At 44.5% G+C, this 20,690-nt stretch overlaps 1 protein-coding gene across 1 annotated transcript in view; it reads right to left on the bottom strand.

Annotated features, from left to right (window-relative positions):
• Positions 1 to 9,935: 9,935 nt before the first annotated feature.
• Positions 9,936 to 20,690, bottom strand: part of ACTR5 (ARP5 actin-related protein 5 homolog (yeast)) — a 12,357-nt gene continuing 1,602 nt past the window's right edge. The window contains exons 2-10 of the mRNA XM_009318696.1: positions 20,589 to 20,650; positions 19,685 to 19,988; positions 18,643 to 18,812; positions 17,585 to 17,802; positions 17,061 to 17,243; positions 14,314 to 14,436; positions 13,650 to 13,789; positions 12,033 to 12,165; positions 9,936 to 10,571 (exon numbers count right to left, since the gene is read on the bottom strand). Coding sequence (XP_009316971.1) covers positions 10,314 to 10,571; positions 12,033 to 12,165; positions 13,650 to 13,789; positions 14,314 to 14,436; positions 17,061 to 17,243; positions 17,585 to 17,802; positions 18,643 to 18,812; positions 19,685 to 19,988; positions 20,589 to 20,650 — 1,591 coding nt within the window. The 3' untranslated portion in view covers positions 9,936 to 10,313. The remainder of the gene's footprint in view (positions 10,572 to 12,032; positions 12,166 to 13,649; positions 13,790 to 14,313; positions 14,437 to 17,060; positions 17,244 to 17,584; positions 17,803 to 18,642; positions 18,813 to 19,684; positions 19,989 to 20,588; positions 20,651 to 20,690) is intronic.

Below are 20,690 nucleotides of genomic sequence, written 5' to 3'. Positions count from 1 at the left end.
GAGAAGATAAATGCTCCCAGGCTCGAGAACTTGGTGGCAGAAGATGTGCTGTACGGAAGATAAAGGGATGGGGTATCATTGCTGGGATTGCGAACCCCGTGGGATTTACCAGGGCGTTGCAGGGACAGGCAACGGCACCAGCTGCATGGGTTTCTTCACCTGCGGGCGGGGCGGCCGGCGTGGAGGATCTCCCTGGTTTGTACAAGTGCAAATTATAAAGATGCACCAATACACCTTTCCAGCGCATCCCCGATTTAGACGGCCGCACCGGTGCGCTTGACGCAGATGTGCAGGTACTTGGAGGTGGGTGAAAATGTCCCCGTGCGCTCAGGCCCCCACGTTTCACAAGCCTTCGCCGAGATGGTGCACGTGCACCAGCTAGGAGCCACTCTGAAAAGAATACTCCAAGGGGCTGGGCATGACGGCAGGGTCATTTCTACTTCTCTACAAATTTTCTGCTTCCCAAAATGGCTGCTAAGAGTAGCTTAGGCAAAAATGGGAGAGAGTAGTGAAAAACGGGGCATGTCTTCCGGAGAGCTCTGACAACCAAAGGCTTTTCATTCCGTGTTTTCCATGAAATGGTGCTGGGAAGAGGAAATCCCGCTGCTCCACCAGCACCTCGTCTGCAGCCGGGGAAGGGGAATGCTACAGGCACGAAACGAGGCTCCCTGGGATTCCCTCTCCACATCTCAAGCAAGGCATTTTGCATTTTACATCCTGCTTCGATCCTACCTAATGGCTTAAGCTTCTTTTTCCAAAAGCTAAATTATATTAAAAATCTTTCCATTCAGTCATTTGAGGAAATTTGCTTTTCTCTGGAGAAATTATTCTATCTTTATGTCCAGTAAGGAAGAAATTAAACATGATCGTATTCATTATGGTTCCTCATTTAACATAAAACTAAAATCAAATGGCTTATATGTCTAAACAGTTGTGGCAGCAGCATTAAGAAATTATGACATTAAAGGCTGGCACTTAAGTTCAAAATGTTTAAATTATACATCTCAGAAGAAACTTATGCCACATTTAGAGAGCTACAACCTTTATATTTTCAAGTAGAAACATGAAGGACCAAAATACTTTCAAAATATATATACTTTTGCTTTAATTTCAAGAAGGTCCTTAGGATGCCTATGAAACCAAACTAGATTTTTTGGGGGGCTAGATTTAAGCCACGGTGCCCTCTTTAAAAAGGAAGGGACAGCCTGGCTGAGCATCTTCTGACAAAGCCCATGAAGCAAAAATATGCCGAGGACATGAAGTCTGCAAAGCTGGAGCAACGGAAATTGTCACTTCTGGCAGGACTTGACTCGCTGGGTTTCTACCAGCCTGGTGGGGACTTCTGGTGTCTGTGGCTCAGATTTGAGGACTGATTTCCTGAGCCAGAAAACCCTGGAGCATTTCTGTCTGCATTTCAGGAAAAGACTTCCTTCAATTCAGGAGCTGGAGCTGCTCAAACACCTTTCTAGAAGGAAGAAAAATAGGAAATTGTCAGGATAGCCGCTCAGAACAAGTCATGGGGGGTTCCTTCTGTGGGAAATACCAAATTGTTATTTTGGGTTCAAAATCAGAACAGTGAGCTTTTGGGGTTTTTTGTTTCGTTTTGTTTTCTTAATATCCGCTTCTTGCAGAACAGGGATGTTCACATGTGAGCCAGCTCCACTTCCCACGTGGCTCTGTGCAGCTCAGTCCCTCTGCTGCCGGGCCATGCAGTGGGGTATTGGAGAGTACTTGAAAGTTAAAGTTCTCCTTGAAACGGTGACTGTCTACTTAACCCTTCCCCATAAAGCCTGGAGCTTGAGATAAAACCCCTCTCGATGAGCCCTACTTCCCAGATTGTAAAGGTATACTTTGGTACCTGATAAAATCAATTGTTCGTGACTGCTGGCTCCTGTGATTGAGATGACGACTGCTTGTAAAAACTGCCATCCACAGCTCGCTAAATTTGCAATTAAAGACTCATTTCCAATCTTTCTGTAAGGCATACAGCACAGCCAGTGCTTATACGTATTTCAGATCCCAGCATGTAAAATAGCAGAGTAGGTTGAAGGTGATATAATGTTATAAAGTGCATTTTGCGTTGGGTAAACACGCTCAAGGGGTTCATAGCTCCCGGGAATTGTTTTTGTGCGTGGGGAATCTGTTGTGTTGTGAAAAACAGTATTCATTGAGATTTTTAAAATGCATTCAAGAGAATGGGCTCAGGGGTAGTATAAATATGAATTATCCCCTCCATTTTTGCATCATTATAAAAGTTGTTTTCATTCAGTACCCAGACAAATGGATCTGGGCAGTCAGGGACAGAAACAAAGCCTCCTGTGAACAGGAACTATTGCGAAAGGTATGGATGTGTACGTTCAACAGCACGTCAGAAAGTCAAGCCCTCCGGAGCCGGGGAATCATCCTTTCCAGCCTCAATTCAGCCCTGACGAGAGGGGTTGGTGGAGCAGCCAGCGCACCCCCAGGACGCCGCGGAGAGGAGGCCTGAGCAAAGCTCCCCCAGATCACGTGTGCTGGGCATTTCCCAGCTCTTCCAGGCGTCAATCTGCAGCCTGAACCCAGCACAAAAGCTCTGCAACCTCCTAGTTCTTCTCTTCCTAGAAAAACATGACAAATTCTCATAAACGCCAGATTCTTCTTTGCATCTTCTCCACCCGCTGGCGGTGCAGCACCATCAGCTGCTCCTGCCTGAGCAAGAGCTATCGGCCACGCCTGCTGCTGACGTGGGACGCTGCTGTGGCCAAGAAGGGCAGATGCTGCGCACAAGTCATCAACCTGGGGACAGTCCGTAATAGCATGTGACTAATTTGTCTTCCCCAGGCGATGGAAAGGTCCATCGCTGCGTGGTGCCACCACGGCAGGGCACCAGCCCTTCTTCCCGGGCTGGAGCGCGCCTGTGGGCAGCTGGGCTCAACTCTTCCTGTTCCCAGGCCAGAGGACACTCCAGGGGCTGAATATCAAAGGCTCGCTGCAAACAATGTCAGCCAAAGTGCATAAACAAAACCTAAAGAGAGGTCACAGCAGTTCCCACAACAAGAAGTTACCAGTGGTTAACAAAGGATAAAAGCAAAAAACCAAGCCCCTGGCCCCCAGTTCCTTCCATCTGCACCACCCTTGAGCAGGCGGGTGTCCATCACTGGTGAAATCAAAGCTTTCCTCTCCATTGTTTCCTCAGCAGCAAGAACAGCCCATGGCCCTCTGCCACCACGGAGCTGGATGAAAGCAACCTGGGGCCCCCACACGACAGGACCTAGGGCTCTTGGTGCCTTTGTATCTGCCCCGTGGAGTTGCACTAAAGCCCCTCTCCCAAAGCAGGAGGCAGAGCCGGGCTCGCTGGCCAGATGCAATGTCCTGCCCCAGTCCTTCACTGCTGGAGCGTGGCTTGAGGCTATCACAGCAGCTTCACTGCAGGTCAGGAACATCCACAATGCAGCTCTGGGCATAGCACAGTGCCTCTGAAGCAGATGTTCATAGTCCAGTATGGTATTGCTACTCCAAAATCCACATCCTTGCAGAGCTCTGTGATTTGGATACCTTAACCTGTCCATTCCAACATGTGTAAGAGGGCACAGTCCTGCGATGGTGACAGATCCCGTCAAGACAGACTCCAGGAGCACTGAATTTGCATGCCTCCCTGGCTACGTAGTATTAACCAGCTGTAATTATTTACAATCTTCTTCCTGTTTTACACAAATATTGCTACTGCTCCTATTCTTATACTCCTCCCTCGACATCTCCTGGAGGTCATTGCCTGGACCAGGCTGGAGGAACCTTTGATCCAACACAGCTTTATATTTATTAGAGTAAATTAACGACTAAGCCTGGAACAAAACTATTTTGACTTCACAACCTTTACGTTGCCTTCGCTATATGGAGAATTTGGCCAGATTGCAGCGACTAGTAAAACTTCAAGTGCAAACAGCCCAGGAGTTGCACTGGTGTCCCTGCCTACCTTTGCAAGGACATGAGTCTCCTCTGCTTCATCCACAACACCAGGAGCTTGCTCCAACGTGGCCTCCATCAACGGCAATGCTTACAACAAGGCCCAAGCAGAAAGTAGCTATTGAACAAGGAACTAAAAGCTCTGTTCGCCATTACCAGCAAAAGCAAGGTTTGCCATGCAGGGACTATCTTTCAGGGAGATTTGTATCCTAAAAGACGCTTTTCATGAGAAATCCACTTAGTATTCCTCTAAAATTCCAGGAGGGTGAAATCCCCCACTCCTTCATCTCATTAAGGATGAAGGAATGCCAGGTATGTGGCAGGAATCTGGGGCGAGAGGAGGAGTGGGGTATATTTTAACCAAGCTGTAGTGTGGGGGGGAAAAAAAAAAAAAAAGGTGATCTAAGGATCAGTGTTTGAAATGTATTTCCCAGTGCCAGCCAGGAGCATCATGCTAATGCACACGCTTAACCCAAAGGACACAAAACTAAGTTTAAGGATGACAAAAAAACCCCAACCCTGCCCCGTTCAGAAATCAGAGGTGCTTTTCCTAATACTAGACCAGCTATGCAAGGTGTTACGCAAGCATCTTACTAATAGCTCAAACCCAGCACTAGCAGATGGCATCTACCTTGTGACAACCCTCCTGATGCGCGGCAAGAATCCATGGTGGGATCCCAGGGGCACGTCACTGTGGATACATCTAAGAAAACAGTTTTGGACCTTTTTAAGGCACTTTGCCTCTGGAGCGCTGACAGCATATTAGTTGACAGCTTCTAAATCAGGGGGATTTATCTAAGCGTAGCAGGAAACGCTGGAAGGCAGCTCAAGGTGAGAAGGGTGACAGGGGAGGCCACCCCCGAGGAACAGGGGCCCGTGTGCCCCAGGGGTTTCTGGTCATTCTAGCGGTGACATAAATTATTTCTAAAATTGTGTGGAGGAGCCCTGTGAAAGTCCCTGCTAGCCCTCAAAGCAGAGCAGGAAGACCAGACCAACAGGACTGTTTCTTGTTTGGATGCGGTTGGGCTGCCGTTCAAACGCAGAAACAACTGTCAGCAAGGCAGGCTAGTTTTTCTTATTTATTACCATTCTCCTTTGAAGCGAGCGAGAACACCCTGAAGGACAAAATCTCCACATCAAAATCTTTAGTGGAAAGATAAGATTACCCAAAAACTGCTTGCACAGACTCGAACTCGCCTCCAAACAAGCCTCAGACAAGGCAGCGAGTCCCCAGCCTCCCCTGCTCGTGCGGGACAGTTTTCCCACTGGGCATACGGAGCCGTTTAGGAGCACGGAGCATACCCCAGGAAGAGGTGCAGAAACAGGGTGATAATTTAGAGAGAAGAGGAGGAAAATCAGCCTCAGCTGCAGCCAACAGCCTCCCACCCCTCCTGAGCATCAGGGCACTCAGGAAAGTGCCTACACAGCAGCCCCATGTGCCACCTCCACGTGCCACCACGGCAGCTATGAGGCTTTTGGGGCTGCAGGTTGCCATCACCCCCCAAAACTTCTCCCACCCAGAGGTCCACCACGCACCCTTGCCCTTCATCTAAGGAAGGCACCCAATGCACCGTGGCCTTCCTGCTATCCAAGACTTTATCGTCCACCGTGTTCCCAAGTAGTTCAAACATGAGGAGCTTAGATGCTTTCCAAAGGTTTCTCTCCTCAGGAATACATTTGACATAGGTTTGACTAAAGCCACACTTTTTCCTTGCATGTTGTAAAGCTCATTTGTCCAGACAGACCTGCCAAGAGCAGTGCACCGAGCATCCCTGGGGATGAGCATCCTCTTGATGTTAACCACCTGACTATGGCTACTGGAAGTGCAGGAACCTGGATGCCTTCACAGAATCTCACTGCCAACGTAAAAGATGCTTTCGCCATCAGCACAGCACATTTACTTCCTGACAGATGAAGGGAGAAGCTTCTTTGTACTTCACCTCAGTCCTGAAATAAATAAAAAGCTAAAAAACCACTGTCCTGCCTAAACCCAGGAATTTTAAGAGCATAAAAGCTTCTGAGTCAGACCATAAATCCAGCTTGCTTCATATTTTTTCTGACAGTCATCAATAGCAATTGCTTAAGTATAACAGCATACCTACACGGAGTGGTTCTTACCATACTATATGCTTCTTCCAGCTTCAGGCAATGAGTGGTTTGAAGACCTTCCACTCGGCCCATTGTGCATTAAGCATAGAAGGACCTATTCTCCATGATTTTATTTGACCTCCCCTCCTTTCCCAGAAACCCCTTTCCAGCCTTCCCACCACCCTTACTCTCTTCTACAGTGATTACGCACGCTGTGAAACTCTCTGCTAGCACCATCCTCAGGTTAGCTTTGCTGTTACAGATGTTGAGGCACAGAACTGAGGCCAGAGCAAACAGCCACGGCTTGTCGTGAGTAAATAGACACAAAAACAGACCCAGGTCTCCTGGCTCTCAGTGTAGTACTCTCATCACGGTCTCTGTTGCATTAGGAAATGGAAACCAAGCCCACTGCTCAAAGAGGAAAAAAAGATTCCCTAAGGATGTAAAAAATCAATACCATTAAAAAATTAAAAAAAAAAAGAAACTTGAAACTATGGCGCTTTGCCGCCCTAAGAGGTGGGGCTGGGCTCCTGTGATGAACAAGAGGGGGGAAAGGTGTTTGTCAACTAAATATAGGAAACCGAGTACCTGAAAAGAGGGAGCGAAAGAAACATGAAGAACTCTCGGAAAACCATGCTGGAGGTTTGAGCCACTTAAAACTGAGAAGTTTTCTTGAGGCTGATGCTCAGGGACCGGCTCGCTCTCCGCACGAAGCAGTAGGAGTGAGCAATGGGAATCAGCACAGCTGCTCTGTGCCTGACATTGAACCGGGGTGGAAATCCCACCATATGACTTTGGGGATAATGTTAAATCCATTACAGCACTCTCCCCTCCCCTGCCCATCCCACACAAGCTTCAAAACTTCTGGTTTATGACTGGCTGCTAGAGGATCATTGCAGGCTGTCTCTGGAGGGATAATCCTAAATTTCAAGTGACAGTTCATGGGCATCTTCTCTTTCTTCTGAAATGCTGTCTTACACAGCACATTAAGTATTTTGGAGATTAATAACTGGAGCAAAGAGTTCTAATCTTGGTGTCCTAGCGGAGATTTAGCAAAGAAGGGTTAGTGTTTGAAGTCGCTATGGCACAGGAAACGTAAGAAGCCTTGAAGACCAAAAGCAAGGCTCGTATGCAGCTCAAACGGAAATCTGGGACATTAAGCACGTGATCTATGTTTAGTCTCCAGGGCTTCTCACTGACGTGGCGTTTCCACTCGGAGCAGGTCTTAGGGACCCTGCGAAAGGGGGAACCCAGTTTGAGCTCTCTTTTAGATTAAATAGACCAAGCTCCCACGCCTGTTAAATTGCAACTTGTACTTTTGTATTCTTTGACCTGAATCAGGTGGTAACTGAATTGTACAATAAGGTTACAGGTTGCTTTTAACTTAATATACTGAGGACCAAATGGGAACCACTTGACCATCTTTGAGCTGGCAATTGTACTTTGTCAGCTTGCAGGACACCTTCCAGGACAAACGCACTCCAGACTTTGAGGCTGCTTGCACAGCAGCTCACGCAACAGCAGCCCTGCGCTCGCCTGGCAAAGGCCCTCACAGCGTCAGTTCAAGTTTCCCGTCCCCAGAATGATCTTTTTTTCAGTCAACAGTTTTCTCCTTGTAACAATTCTTCCTACTGCTCCTCACACAACCAGAAGTCCCATTAAAAAGGAGCCAAGCAGGTGCCTTATTGGCCTGCTCCCCTCTCAGGTGGCATAAGCCAATGCACAGAAGAAATAGTCCAAGCCCCTTCTGGGTTTGGTGAGCCCTGTGCCACTTATATGGAAAACAACCAAATTCTGCACGTGGCTATGAGAAAACCTTGCCACAAGCGCCACAATGAGTGGAGCTCCACAAAGACTCCGACCAACGCTACTGTCAAAAATAACACCATTGCGTCCTCCTGCCCTCGGCACCACGCGCTCCTTCCATTTTTCTCCTGCCAGCACCAATGCTCACGTAGTGCCACAGCAAATCGTATGGGGGAACTGAACTTAAATGGGTAAAAATAATCCCGTTTTGCAACGTTCACGCTTTTCATGGTGCTACTCCAAGCAACTGAATGCCCACCAGGACAGCCTGTGACTGTGATTACGTTGTCCAAGTTCATTAGTTACTCCAGCTACTGTAGGGCTAAAGTAACAAATTAACAGCTAATATTTAGCAGATTATAAAATTATGCTTCCTTGAAGCTGTTTAAGCAGCTGATCTGGCAGCCCTGTACAGAATTAGACAGCTCTGCTTTGAATTAATGCAAGTGAAGTGTTTGGCACAATTTGGCCAAACATTTAATAGTAATATAACCATCCGCTACGGATACCCTTTTAGGCCCCTATTCCAGAACAGTTTTATGCACAACACCCTCTTATCTATTTAGCATCCAACACCAAGTATCAGAACAAATTTCTATATCTTGAGTAGCCACTCTGCCATTACAGCTAAAGATGCGTCAGAAAGGGGTCAAATAGCAATGGCACATCACAGACTCTACTCCAGGTCACTGATCTGAACGGAGATCAGAAAAGACACTTCGTTGGGGTGTAACTTTGCCGTATTTCAGCACAGCATGTTTTTCCACATTCTTTACTGCCCATAGAATTGCCTTAATGGTCCTGAAAATTAGTATGCCTCCAGGCAGCTAGGGGTAGGATCAATAGTCCAAACTTGAGGTTACCTGAAGGCGGCAAGCTCCCTTCTCCTCCTCCTCCCCCTGCCCAACAAGCCTGTTAGGACCACGCCAAAGGTCCACCAAGACCTGTACCCCACCTGGGAGCAACCAGTGCTGGGTGCCGCAGGAACCATGTAAGGGAACAGGTCCGTACCACCACTTCTTTCATACGCTCGCCGAGGAATACACGACTGCAGGACCTCCTACACACAGGTGAGACCTCCGCGTTTGACAGCAGATTCTTCTTTTTTTTAAATCGTAGATCTGAGTCATACTTTTCGAATCCAGAAATGTGTGTATCGCATCCTGTGGCAACAAACTCCTTACTTCAACACCAACAAGCACCTTGTGTCCTTTGTTTTGACTCTGCCAGATGACAACTTATCTTGATGCTCCGCAGCCCTTGGGGACGGTAAGCCACCACCTCTTCACCGTCTTTATACCAGTTATGGTCTGGATATTTTCCCCATAGTCTTACCTTTTCCAGCCTCATAGTTTACAGCTTTTGCCAAAGTGATGGAGTCTGCTTAGGTTTCAGTTCAGCATTTATTATTCTTTTGGGAAAGCAATAGCAAGTTGTTCAGTGCAACAACTGAATCCCCAGTCAAATTTAAGCTACAGTATGTTGTGCAGCATGACAGGGACCTGGCTGCAAACCTGCACTTTTCAGCAGGGTACAACCAATCAAATACATCCTTATCGCTGTACTCTTTAAAGAGGTCAAATCACTGAAACACGTAAGTTAGTGGTAAAGCAAAAAGTTTGCTTTATTGCTAAAACAACTTGATAAAAATGTCCCCTCAGTCAAGAGCTGCCTTGCTCAGCCACCACTCTTGTAAAACCCCTTAAGGACCGCACAAGGTTTGGCAGTCCTTCTGGACTGCGCTTTATGGAGGGTTCTGTCCTTATAGCTGGACAGTGCTTTATGTGACCAGGTCTCCAGTTTCAACCAAGACATCAATATTATTGACACAAATGAAGCAAGAAAGTATCTGAAATCCCATCGCTTATCCGGCGGTGGTTTCGCAGAAAGTGTGTAACAGGAACGAAATCGAACAAGACACGAGTGCAGGAGGCCTCAGGAGGAAAGACACAGTTCAGCCCCTCCAGCCGCCAGCAGCACGATGCGTCCTGACCAACACGTCCTGACAAATGCTCGCAGCGACGAGCGAGGGGGACGCCTGCTGGCCTGACTCGCTTGGTACAAGCCCAGCCTCTGGATCATGCAATAAAGACGTATAAAACCAGTACATTTTAATTAAATAAAAAAAGCTGTAAAACATATACTCTCAAAAACCCCTGAGTCTTACTATGACAGTTTACAAGATGGTATTTTTCTCTGGAACGCACTTCTGTTGTGTTCCTCCTTGCTGATGCATACTCCTGTGCTATGCATGAGCAGCACTTCGCGTTGCAAGCGCTACGACCATTCCAGCTTACGCCCCACCATGGCTTGTCCTCCTCGTTCAAGTGACTGGATGAGATGCTTAGTGCTCTCTGAGCAGCCAGCAAGGCTAGGCTGAAGCCTGCGCTCCGTGCACAGCTCATACTGCAACCCAGTAACCCTTCTTTTCTCTGCACTGTTATCTCCATCCGAGGGTCTGTGACAAAGGCGCGGTGCTACGCCTGCTCACAAGGATTGCCTGTGCTGGATGTCAGCACTCTGCTAGGTGCTAATGCCTCTGTTGTCCGTGGGGCCTGCTTTGGAAGGCGAATGGGAACATAAACATTTGAAGCACTGTGTTCCTTGAGGTATTCTCCCCCTTTTTCTTCATAGTCTTTTCTGGTTATCCAGCCTTCCTCACGGGTCATGTATTCCACTGCCCAATCCCTAGCCCCATACCAGGCATCTAAAACAGGACTGGAAGCAAGGTGAACCTGGATGGAACGAAAATAGAACAAGGATGTCAATTCAACCCAGGAGAGAAAAGCCCTTTTTACCCTGATTACAGTAGTATACGACAAAAACCACTGAATTTCCCAAGTTTGAGCTGATTATTCAGTGCCTCTGGGGAACAGTGATGTTCGGAATGGGTTTGAAGTGTGTTTTCACCTTGAGATCAATTCTCCATGAGCCTACTGTGTTTCTACAGGTTGCGATACACCCATGTGCTTTCTTATTCACAACCAACAGCCCTCACAGCTGGAAGCCAATGCTGGAAGAGTTGGTGGTACTGCAAAACAAGTACCAAGCGCTCCAGCAAAACTTCCTCCCTGCTTGAAGTAGCAGGGAGGAATACTGCAGGCTAAGAAATCGCTGTATGTGGGAAAGGACCACATGTACTCTTTCCACTGGTGTAGATTCATACTTCCATTTAAATTATTCCTATTACTGTAGCACGAACTGCTTTCCTGGTTCAGCTATGGGCTTGCTAGACTAGACACCACGTAAATCCCATGTGCGATATCTGTGAAGTGACAGATATCTGACAGGACCACACTACAGACCGCATTTTAATGGGAAGAAGGAAGCTCTTATTCAGTTACAAGCAGCGACATTAAAAGCAGAAGAAAACGTGCTCATTTTCTTCCTATAGACACAAGTTACACACTCAAAACTTAGCAAGCAATATCCTTCCTAAAACTGCCAAGTAAGTATATGGCTGTAACTAAGTTTGTCAGTCACACCTGGCTCAAGCTACATGCAATAACTGTACAAAACAAGGGTTGTGGAATCACAAGATTATATTTGCACTGATTTTTTTTCCTCTCCCCAGTTTATAACCTGATTTTCTGTTCAAGAAGTTAGTAGATTTGAGAACACAAGGTGGTTTCAGAACAGCAAGGGAGACTCTTGCAAGTCTCCTTACAAAATGCATGGCAAGCACTGGGACTTGCCCAGCTTGTGCTGTGCTTGTTACTAAAAACGTAGCAAGGGACCACAGGTTTGTAAGACTCACTGAATCTCTTTTGCTGCTATCCCAGACAGTCATTACATGTAACAAATTGAACATGTAACTTAGTTTTGAAGTTGAGCACACTTTTTCCCAGCAACTACTCCTAACAAAGGTTGCTTGTTCAGATAGTAACTGTCCCAATCCTAAGAAATCAATCTGCAAATTTCCAGCCCAACATGCTTGTGCATGCATGGTCCTTTAGCTGAAGCAGGTTTTCTTTTTCCAAGGCATCTACCCTACTCTCCCTAATGTCTTCAGAAAGAGCAACAGTATCTTTGCTTAACCTTCATTTTCTCAGGTCAAAACAGCTGTTTTCAGTGTCTTATAAACCACTCCCCATTCCCATGCTCCAGTACCTCCACTCTGTGCCTCTCCCAGCCTGCATTACTTTTGAGCATTGATGAACAAACTGTTCACGTAACCATCATGTCAATACATGTACCTGAAAAGATGACTGGAACGGCCTCATTTCGAGGAGTTCCTTCTGGACTCTGGCTTTCAGTCCAGGGTACATTGTATTTCCACCAGTGAGAAAAACATTCTGGACAAGAATAGCTTGTTGCTCCTTTGGATACCTACAAGGAACAAAAAAACTTCAGTCTTTCTCAAGGACATCCCTCCCTATGAACTGAACAGCTATGGGGTGATACCTTGTCTTCAGGATTCAGTTTGAGAAACTTCCTTCACTTCCCTAGCATGAAAACCTGTGTTCATTGGTTTTCTGGAAATTCAGGGTGTGGCAGAAGAAAATCCTTAAAGCACACTGTGCACTGTACCCCACAAATCAACAACTCAGTAGAGCTGGAATTCTTACATTTCAGAAAATGCAATCCTGCATGTTCATACAGTTCAGGCGTGACATTTTGCTAAGTTGTCTGGAAATAGTTGTCCAGCAAGCGTGCCTGTATCATAACTTAAAAATGTCATCCCTGATTTTGGTCTCGCGAAAACAGAGACTCTGCCAGTTCGCTGTTTCAAGGGATGGATATTTACAAGGGTGTCCTGGTTTCGGCAGGGATAGAGTTAATTTCCTTCCTAGTAGCTGTAAAGTGCTGTGTTTTGGATTTAGGACAAGAACAATGTTGATAACACACCAATGTTTTAGCTGTTGCTAGGTAATGCTTACATTAGTCAAGGACTTTTCAGCTTCCCATGCTCTACCGACTGAGAAGGCTGGAGGTGCACAAGAAGCTGGGAGGGGGCACAGCCAAACTGCCCAAAGGGACATTCCATACCATGGGACGTCATGCCCAGTACATAAACTGGGGGAAAGCTGGCGGGGGGGACCGCTGCTCGGGGACTGGCTGGGCATCGGTCGGTGGGTGGTGAGCAATTGCATTGTGCATCACTTGCTTTTGTGTAGTATTATTATTACATTATTATTATTATATTTCAATTATTAAACTGTTTTTATCTCAACCCACGAGTTTTTCTCACTTGTGCTCTTCCAATTCTCTCCCCCATCCCACGGGGGCGGGGGGGGCGAGTGGCTGCGTGGTGCTCAGTTGCCGACTGAGGTTAAACCACGACAAAGGGTTTGTTGTTTCCCTCTGTAACAAGTTGGAGCATGGGTCTCCAAAGTGGGGTGTGTGCAAGACAATCCACTGGGGTGCAGGAAGAAGATTTTTTTGGTACCATTAATAAATAAATAAATTAATAAATATACTGTTTATTTAAATATACTGTTTATTTCACCTTTATCTCATCCTATTTTAATTTCTATTTTTGTGTATGTTTTAAAATGTGCATAACACACTAGTTCAGTAGTACCTGTATGTAATTTATAAATATACACATATTAGAGGTGTGTGCTCAAAAACTTTTTACTGATGGGGTAATGCATCAAAAAAGTTTGGAGACCACTGACTTAAGACAAGCAGAGTTACATGTGGCTTTCAGAACAGGAAGACACATCTAACCTGCAATGCTCAACCCCACCAAAATGAACTATTCAAACATATTTTCTCATATTACTGTTAAGTAACCAGTATTGCAAAAGCTGATATCAAAACAAGACTAGCTGATTTGAAGTAAGTGCCAAGCAGCTTTGTAAACTCACCTCTCAAGGACGTATTGCATGGTTTCTGCTATACCAGCCTGGTCTTCTCCTATCAGGGAGGGCTGGAAGACAATCTCTGGAGCCCTGATTCTTTCAGTGCCAAGGAAAAGCTGGTGGTACTCTGCCAGGTTAAACACGGGCTTTAAAAAGATGAGATTGAAAAGTAGTGGGAAATTATGTTAAAGAATAGTAATATTCTAGAATAAGCAAAGTTTCCAAACAATTCTGTACAAAAAACAAATCGTAATGCTCTCACAGGGAAAGGGCCATGCTGTAAAAGGTTCTAAAAGTCCAGGAAGGTGGACTTTTCCTATACTTTATTCTGTTTGGTGCCACTCAATCCTAAGGCTCAACCTCACAAGTTGAAAGCTGTGTCCGCTGGGATGCGATATTGGGCTATAGATCACACACAAAAAAACTTGAGCAGGACTTTTTTTCCCCCCTTAATAACATGGCACTGCTACAACAGGCACTGCCTGCAGAGTGAGCCCGCATCAGCTAAGGCTGCAAGGCCTTCTCCTCTCTCAACGTCCTGTTCAGATAGTTTAAGCATCTCTTCCAAGAGCAGGCAAACAATGTTTGCATTTGGAGAAACGTTAGCAGACTAGCTGGACAACCAGGAGGCAGCAACCTCTGGCAGGAGGTGTAGACATAGAAATCAAACCTGCACGGCAGCAACAGGCTTCTCAACCTCAGGCTGTTCCTCAGCAAATAAAGGTTCAAACTCATTAATACTTTCCACATCCTCCAGTGACTGTTCACTGCCTAATGGATCCAAATCGGGAGTCTGGAAACAGAGAAGGTATATTAAGGTAGGTTAGCTCAGGCGTGCTAAGCACATATGACTTCAATTCTGGTGACACATTTGAAAAATTCAACCCCGATTCCCTCAAATCTCAACTTTTTAACATGCCAGAAACTGAATATGCTTTTCTCCAGCACCGAAGACAAAAATCAAAATGGTGAACAACCTAGAAAACAGGAGTTGAGACAGACTTTGACATTCTCTCAAAGTATAAAAATCAAACACTTTTCAATAAATTTATCATGATGCCACCTCAGAAATTAAAGGCCTTAGTCAACAGACTGACTGCCAGGATCCTAGCCAGCCATGTCCTAAATATAACAACATACTAAAACTTATTAAAATAGCTTTGTAAATTGGTTAAAACTTGGTGCACTCCCAGCACCTCTAACTACTCTATAATTACCACTAAATCCCCTGCCTTGCTTGTGTGGGACTGGAAAACAAATATTTGCTAGCTATAAAGCCGCCACACAATTTTTGACAGTTTCAACCACCTAGCATTTGCACATGGGATATACCAAAAGCCCTTATATTTTACACAGATGTGAAGGTGCTCCCAAAGCCCCTTCCTAATGAAAAGCATCACTCAAAATCCTAGAGTACTTCACTGTTTTGAAGTAGGAGCAGCATTTAATTATCGCCTTTATTTTTGTGTTACAATGTTACCTTTGGGATTTTGTTGCTACAGATGTTTTTGTTATTGTAAACTTGAAACACTTGTTGCAACATCTAGCAAGCGATACCAGGATGAGATAAAGCCAGATCATTTAAACATTCTGAAGTATCTAGCTTAGGTCCACTTAAAAACCAAGCCATTACTCAAACTGAAGTTTAAGCACTGTTCATTGTTAGAGCAAACGAACGGTAGTCTCCTGATGTTATCTCCAACACTTACGCTTTTTAAAATCCATTTTTTTTTTTGTCTTAAACGTAGCAACGGAAAGAAACATAGAACTCTGCTGAAGAGCTGGCACAGACCCCAGGACGACATAATTAGCTTTTAGTGTCCTTTACACGGCCACAGAGGGATGGCCTATCTTCACAAATGGTTTTGGTGATAATTGTAGTCTCTCTCACAAAGCATAGACCAATCAAAGAGGCTTGCCGATTCATTCCGAGGTCTGAGATTACACCTCGTAAAGAGGAGGAGCGTGGGATCCAAAACAGACATGTTGGAACTTAGGCACAACCACTGGGCAAAATTACAAGGAGCTGACAGTCTTTCAGTTATCTCTTTCTAGAACATTTTCTTTTGACAGAAGGCAGGAAGTTTCTTTACCACAACGGTAAGCCCACGATCTACCTCCATTTTGCTCAAATGCAGTCATTCTGATTCTTACACAAACTCTCCTGTTAAGGATAGGCAAAATGTAACCAAGAAGATACCAGCTCACCTGCGAGTTTTGGCTACATCTCAAGTTCCATATAAGACACAAGAACTCCTATAGCTGGCACCACTCTCCTCTAGGCTTCAATCTTCTGTTTTTCTCTACCTTTTCCTGAGCAAAGACTGATATAACTGAAAAAACTCTATCTTATGTGACTTGAAAGGCAATTTCAAGTAAATGCAAGAACAGCCTTAGACCATCTCTTAGAAGCAGCTGCTATGTGCTGGGCCTGTATTAGTCCGGCAAAGCAGACAAATAAGCTTCTCATCTTCAACACAACTCCAACAACCAAGTGTAGCAATTAATCTTTCATTGTTAAGTAAACAGAATAGAACATGCTGCTTAATTGCACCAAAAAAAGATAGCCAAAATGAAGGCAAAGGTTAGTTGTTTACCATAAAGTTCTCTGCACCTGAAAGGGAAGAACCGAAAGGAAAACAAACCCTGTTTTTAACAAAAAGCTTGATAGATTCTTCTGTATCTTTAATACAAGGCTAGAGACATTTAAAGGGTGGTTGTCTTAGGATTATAACCACTTGAGATTTAAGTACTTAAAACTCCATGTCATTTAATTGTCAGACACTGAAAAAAAAAAAATCTTTAACATACGAGGCTCACTTATTTCACCAAAATTAATGCAAAAGCAGAATCAGAGGTTGGTTTAAAGTATGAACAAAATCATTATGTTAGCTGCTGCGTTTACAACCCTCTAAGCAAGTCAACCTTAAGTAAGGATAGTGGCTGGCATACACTGCCAGGAGCAAGTACAAAGGGAAGCAGTAGTATCTTCAGTGGTACCTTCTCTGACCCACTAGGGCTATTTTCTTTTTCTCCAAATTTCTTAAGGAAGTGCAGGAAACTTTTAAGAAAACTTACTGATTTCGTATAACTGTATACTTCAACTACTGTCAAGAAGCCTAGAGATTATGCTTAGAACTATATGGAATCAAGCTATATGTCCCAGAGCACAGTGCAGAACAGCACAAGAAGGGTTACTGATTTCAGGCATACTCTATAAAATCAAAACTGTCACTTTCTGTAGCTGCAAAGGAAAGCTGGAAAAGAGAGAAGCAGTTACCAAATTAACAATGAGTTTCAGTGTGTTAAAGGAAAAGCTTAGTTCATCAATAAAAGTCTGAAGGGACACGTTTTCAAGCATAGAAAATTAATTCTCTCAGAGATAAGAAGAGGATTAACTTGGTCAAAACATGGTACCTCCGGCTTGCTGTCCACAACATCTACTTCAATATTGACTTCTGCCTGTAGGATTTTCTGCTTCGTTTGTTCAACAGACAGACTCAATTTGTTGATGTAAGACTGAAGTTCTTCTGCAGAGTCCATGTTCAGCTCCACCAAAGCTTTGTGGAATTGATCCATTTGACCATCTTCTAAAAGTTCCTACAGACAGATCAGAGTTAGCTGTGATGAATCATACAGGGTAATCAACTATCTGTCAACTGTGCGTGTACAGACACTTTGCTTTCATTATAGGTATTATGATGTGCATGCTTCCGCAGCATTCAAAATATTTCACAAAAGAAGTACGGTTCAGAACCTGGAAGCATCCTCTGCATCAATAATCTCTCCTTTTAACTTGCAAGTAACCTTAAAAAGATCCTATCAGAAAACACACAGGACGGTTGTAGCTTCTTTACAGTGATGCATGACCTTCTGATAAAGCTCCAAGGGCAGCGTGCCCTCCTCCCAAAAGATCACACAGAAAACTTTGCCTTGATTACCTGTACGTAGAGTAACCTGTCCAGCCTCTCTTGGTCAAGTTGCAGCTTCTCTTCTCGACGACGTGCATTGAGTTCTTGAAGTCGACGTAATTGCTGCTGCCGCCTCTCCTGCTTTTCCTCTGATGTCAGAGTGCTTCCCAGCAGTTTGTTAGAGAAAGGCAGCTGCATCTTGTGCATGTGGTTCTCATAGTACTCTGGGGACCGCCACTTCTGCAGCTCTGAATGTTTTGAAAGCAAAATAACTGTTTTGCCAGGCTGAAAACGATGATTCATCTGTTGTACACACTCCACGCTAAGTTAGAAGAAAGAAGGCAACAACGGCCCAGCCTAGGATTCTGTCACCTCTTGGCAGCTGCCCCCATATTTAGCTACCCCCTCAGAGCACCACCTTCCAGTCACATACTCGGTGCACACGGTTCTTTGTGCTCTGATCTCCAGCATGCAGGAAACACAAAGTACTAAGAAGTGGGAAATGCACACTAACGTCTCTTCTCCCTTCCCGAGGTAAGGGAGAGGTCTCACACATTTCTAAGGACTCCTGCAGGCTCTTTCATAAGTGACAAATTTAAGAAAACACTTTTCTTCAGCCACTACTTAAGACAACATTTACCACGGAAATTTTAAAACTTCTTTAATTCACAAGAAGTCATGAGAAGTGTCCTCTGCAATTTTGGAAACCTTAAAGCAGATAAGAAACACAGCCAGATGCAGAAATCATCCTAACCAATTTAATGTTTTGTTGGAAGTATAAAGTAACTAATAAAATAAACTCATTTTAAATTCTTTTCCTCTGAAATAATTCCAATTTTTATTCACAGAGAAATTTGCATTAATACAGATTTTTTTTTTTTGTAATTTAATTTTGTTTCTATCTTAAATTCGAAACTGTTGTCAAGCATTCCCCATGAGGTAGATTACCAGGAAGACAGCTATAAAGAAAGCAAAATAGTAGTAGAGTATTTCTGCCAGAATCCCAGCCAACTTGAGAACAGGGGATATACAGGACAAAACTAAGTCTGGATGAACACTACCCAGTGGTAAATTACAGCTGGTTTTACCTTCTATATAGTCCTCTGCAATGTAGCTATGCTCATGCAGTATTTCCTCCATGCGACTGAGAGTGATGGCAGCAAAATGTCCTGGGTATTTCAGCTGAAGGAGGCGTTGGAGATATACAGCTGCCTGACACCCTCCAAGATTAATACGTTTGCAGTTTTTAGCATCCAACCTGAAAATGCAAAGAGACACAACTGAGACTGGAGCGATCCACAAGTTCAGCATAAAACAGACCTCCTACTTTCCCCAGAATTATTTAATTTCTGATATGGTCAAGTAGACAGATGAATATTCACAGACAAGTATTTCAAGATTCAGTTACCAGAGAATCTAACACACCTGCTTTTCTCAGACAACAAGCATCATCACTGCCTTGTTTATTGCAGATACTTTCTGAAAGGCTCTGTTCCGCTTTAAAAAAAAAAATCCAACAAATAATTTTGGCTACAGCAAGGAAATGTTCTATTTTAAGAAGGGAAGAGATGGTTAGTGGAGCTAAAAGTAGTTGCTTTAACCTTTGTTAACTTTTCACAGTTGGCCAGGTGTAACCCTCGAAAATTTGAAGCACCTACCAGATATAATAAAGCCATTTCCTGCAGTAAGGATTAAAAAAAAAAAAAAAAAAAAGAGTAGAGCAACACAGCAGCATAATCAGAATGATAAAAGCCTCAAGAACTGCAGAAATCTCACAGAGCACTTTCTTTTGTCCCAAAGCCGCTTTAAAACCTAACATATGTTTTTCAATGCCTGATCTTACTTGGGGCAGATAGCCCCTTCTACTTTTGAAAGTACAGATCTATGCACGAATAGTAACTAAAAATACAATATGTACAAGGACAGCACTGCTTCTTCAATTCAAAATTCAACAGAACTTAGCAAAATCTGCAGACCTAGTTTTAACTCGTCAGTATAAATTAAGACCTGATAAGAGCTTATACTGCAGGAGCTGGAATACTGAATGCTAGAGGAATGGGTATTTGCATCACTGAAAGTCAATGACTGACAACGGGAGGCTGCAGCGTTCTTAAGACACCAAGAACTCACCTGCCTTCTAAGACTGGCAAAATGTGCGTACACTGATAACCTGAAGATACTACCAAACCACTGCAGGGCCAGTTCTGCCTTCTGTTGTGGTAAAAACTGTACAAGCTATCTACGCCATAGGACACTTTTGGCACTTGATAACATTCGAAGAGGAGCTCTGACATCATTTGTCTTGAATACAGAGGATTGCACACCGCTTCTGTCAAAACAATTGGATGATCAACACAACCCTGTAAGAGACAAGAGAAAAGAAGAATAATAAAGATATGAAGGGAAAATCCAGGGATACTTCTCCTTGCTTCTTCTTTTGAACATCAGCAAGAACTTCTCCAAAACAGCAATGAGAAAGCACTTTATATGCAGGCTCTTAATCATGTAAGTTAAATTATATCTCATGCTTAAGGGGGTAAAAAAGAAGTCTTGTCTACAGCAGGACTTCCAATGTTAATTCAGCCAAAGAATACACTCCTAAGGGTGGAGGAGAATAGATTTTTAAAAGCATATACAAATTATTAAAAACCTAAGTAACCAAAATCTGTGCAATGAGGAGGTGAAGTGTGAGTGAAAACTGGTGGAAGTTTAGTTCAGCAGCAGGTGAAGCTTTCAAACTGGTGGTGTCACGCAGGCAAAAGGCTTCGTGGTCTGAGGAGCAACTCTCAGCTCAGCTGGGTATACGAAACAAGTAGTCAACGAGCACTACTACAAAGAGCACCACACAAAACTAATAGTGTTCAACGTCCTCCTGAAAAACTGATCCCGGATGCTGGTTCTCGGCCACAGCCTGGCAAGATGCCGCAGTCTGAACCCCTCGCCCTGCAGTTGTATCCTTCTGCTTTCGTTTTACCACAAAACTATAAAGAAATTAAGAGGATAGCGGGGTTCAAACGACACCCCTGGGGAGCACCTGGCCTGGCCAGGGTCGCCACAGCAGGTTGCTCAGGGCCCGTCCACCTGGGCCGTGAGTATCTGCGAGGAGGGGGACAACACAACGCCCCCGGACAGCCAG

The sequence above is a fragment of the Pygoscelis adeliae genome, unplaced genomic scaffold (assembly GCF_000699105.1).
Source record: "Pygoscelis adeliae isolate BGI_AS28 unplaced genomic scaffold, ASM69910v1 Scaffold72, whole genome shotgun sequence".
Classification (NCBI taxonomy): Eukaryota; Metazoa; Chordata; class Aves; order Sphenisciformes; family Spheniscidae; genus Pygoscelis; species Pygoscelis adeliae.
Note: the sequence above shows the minus strand (reverse complement) of the source record. Positions and strands in the feature narration are given on the sequence as shown.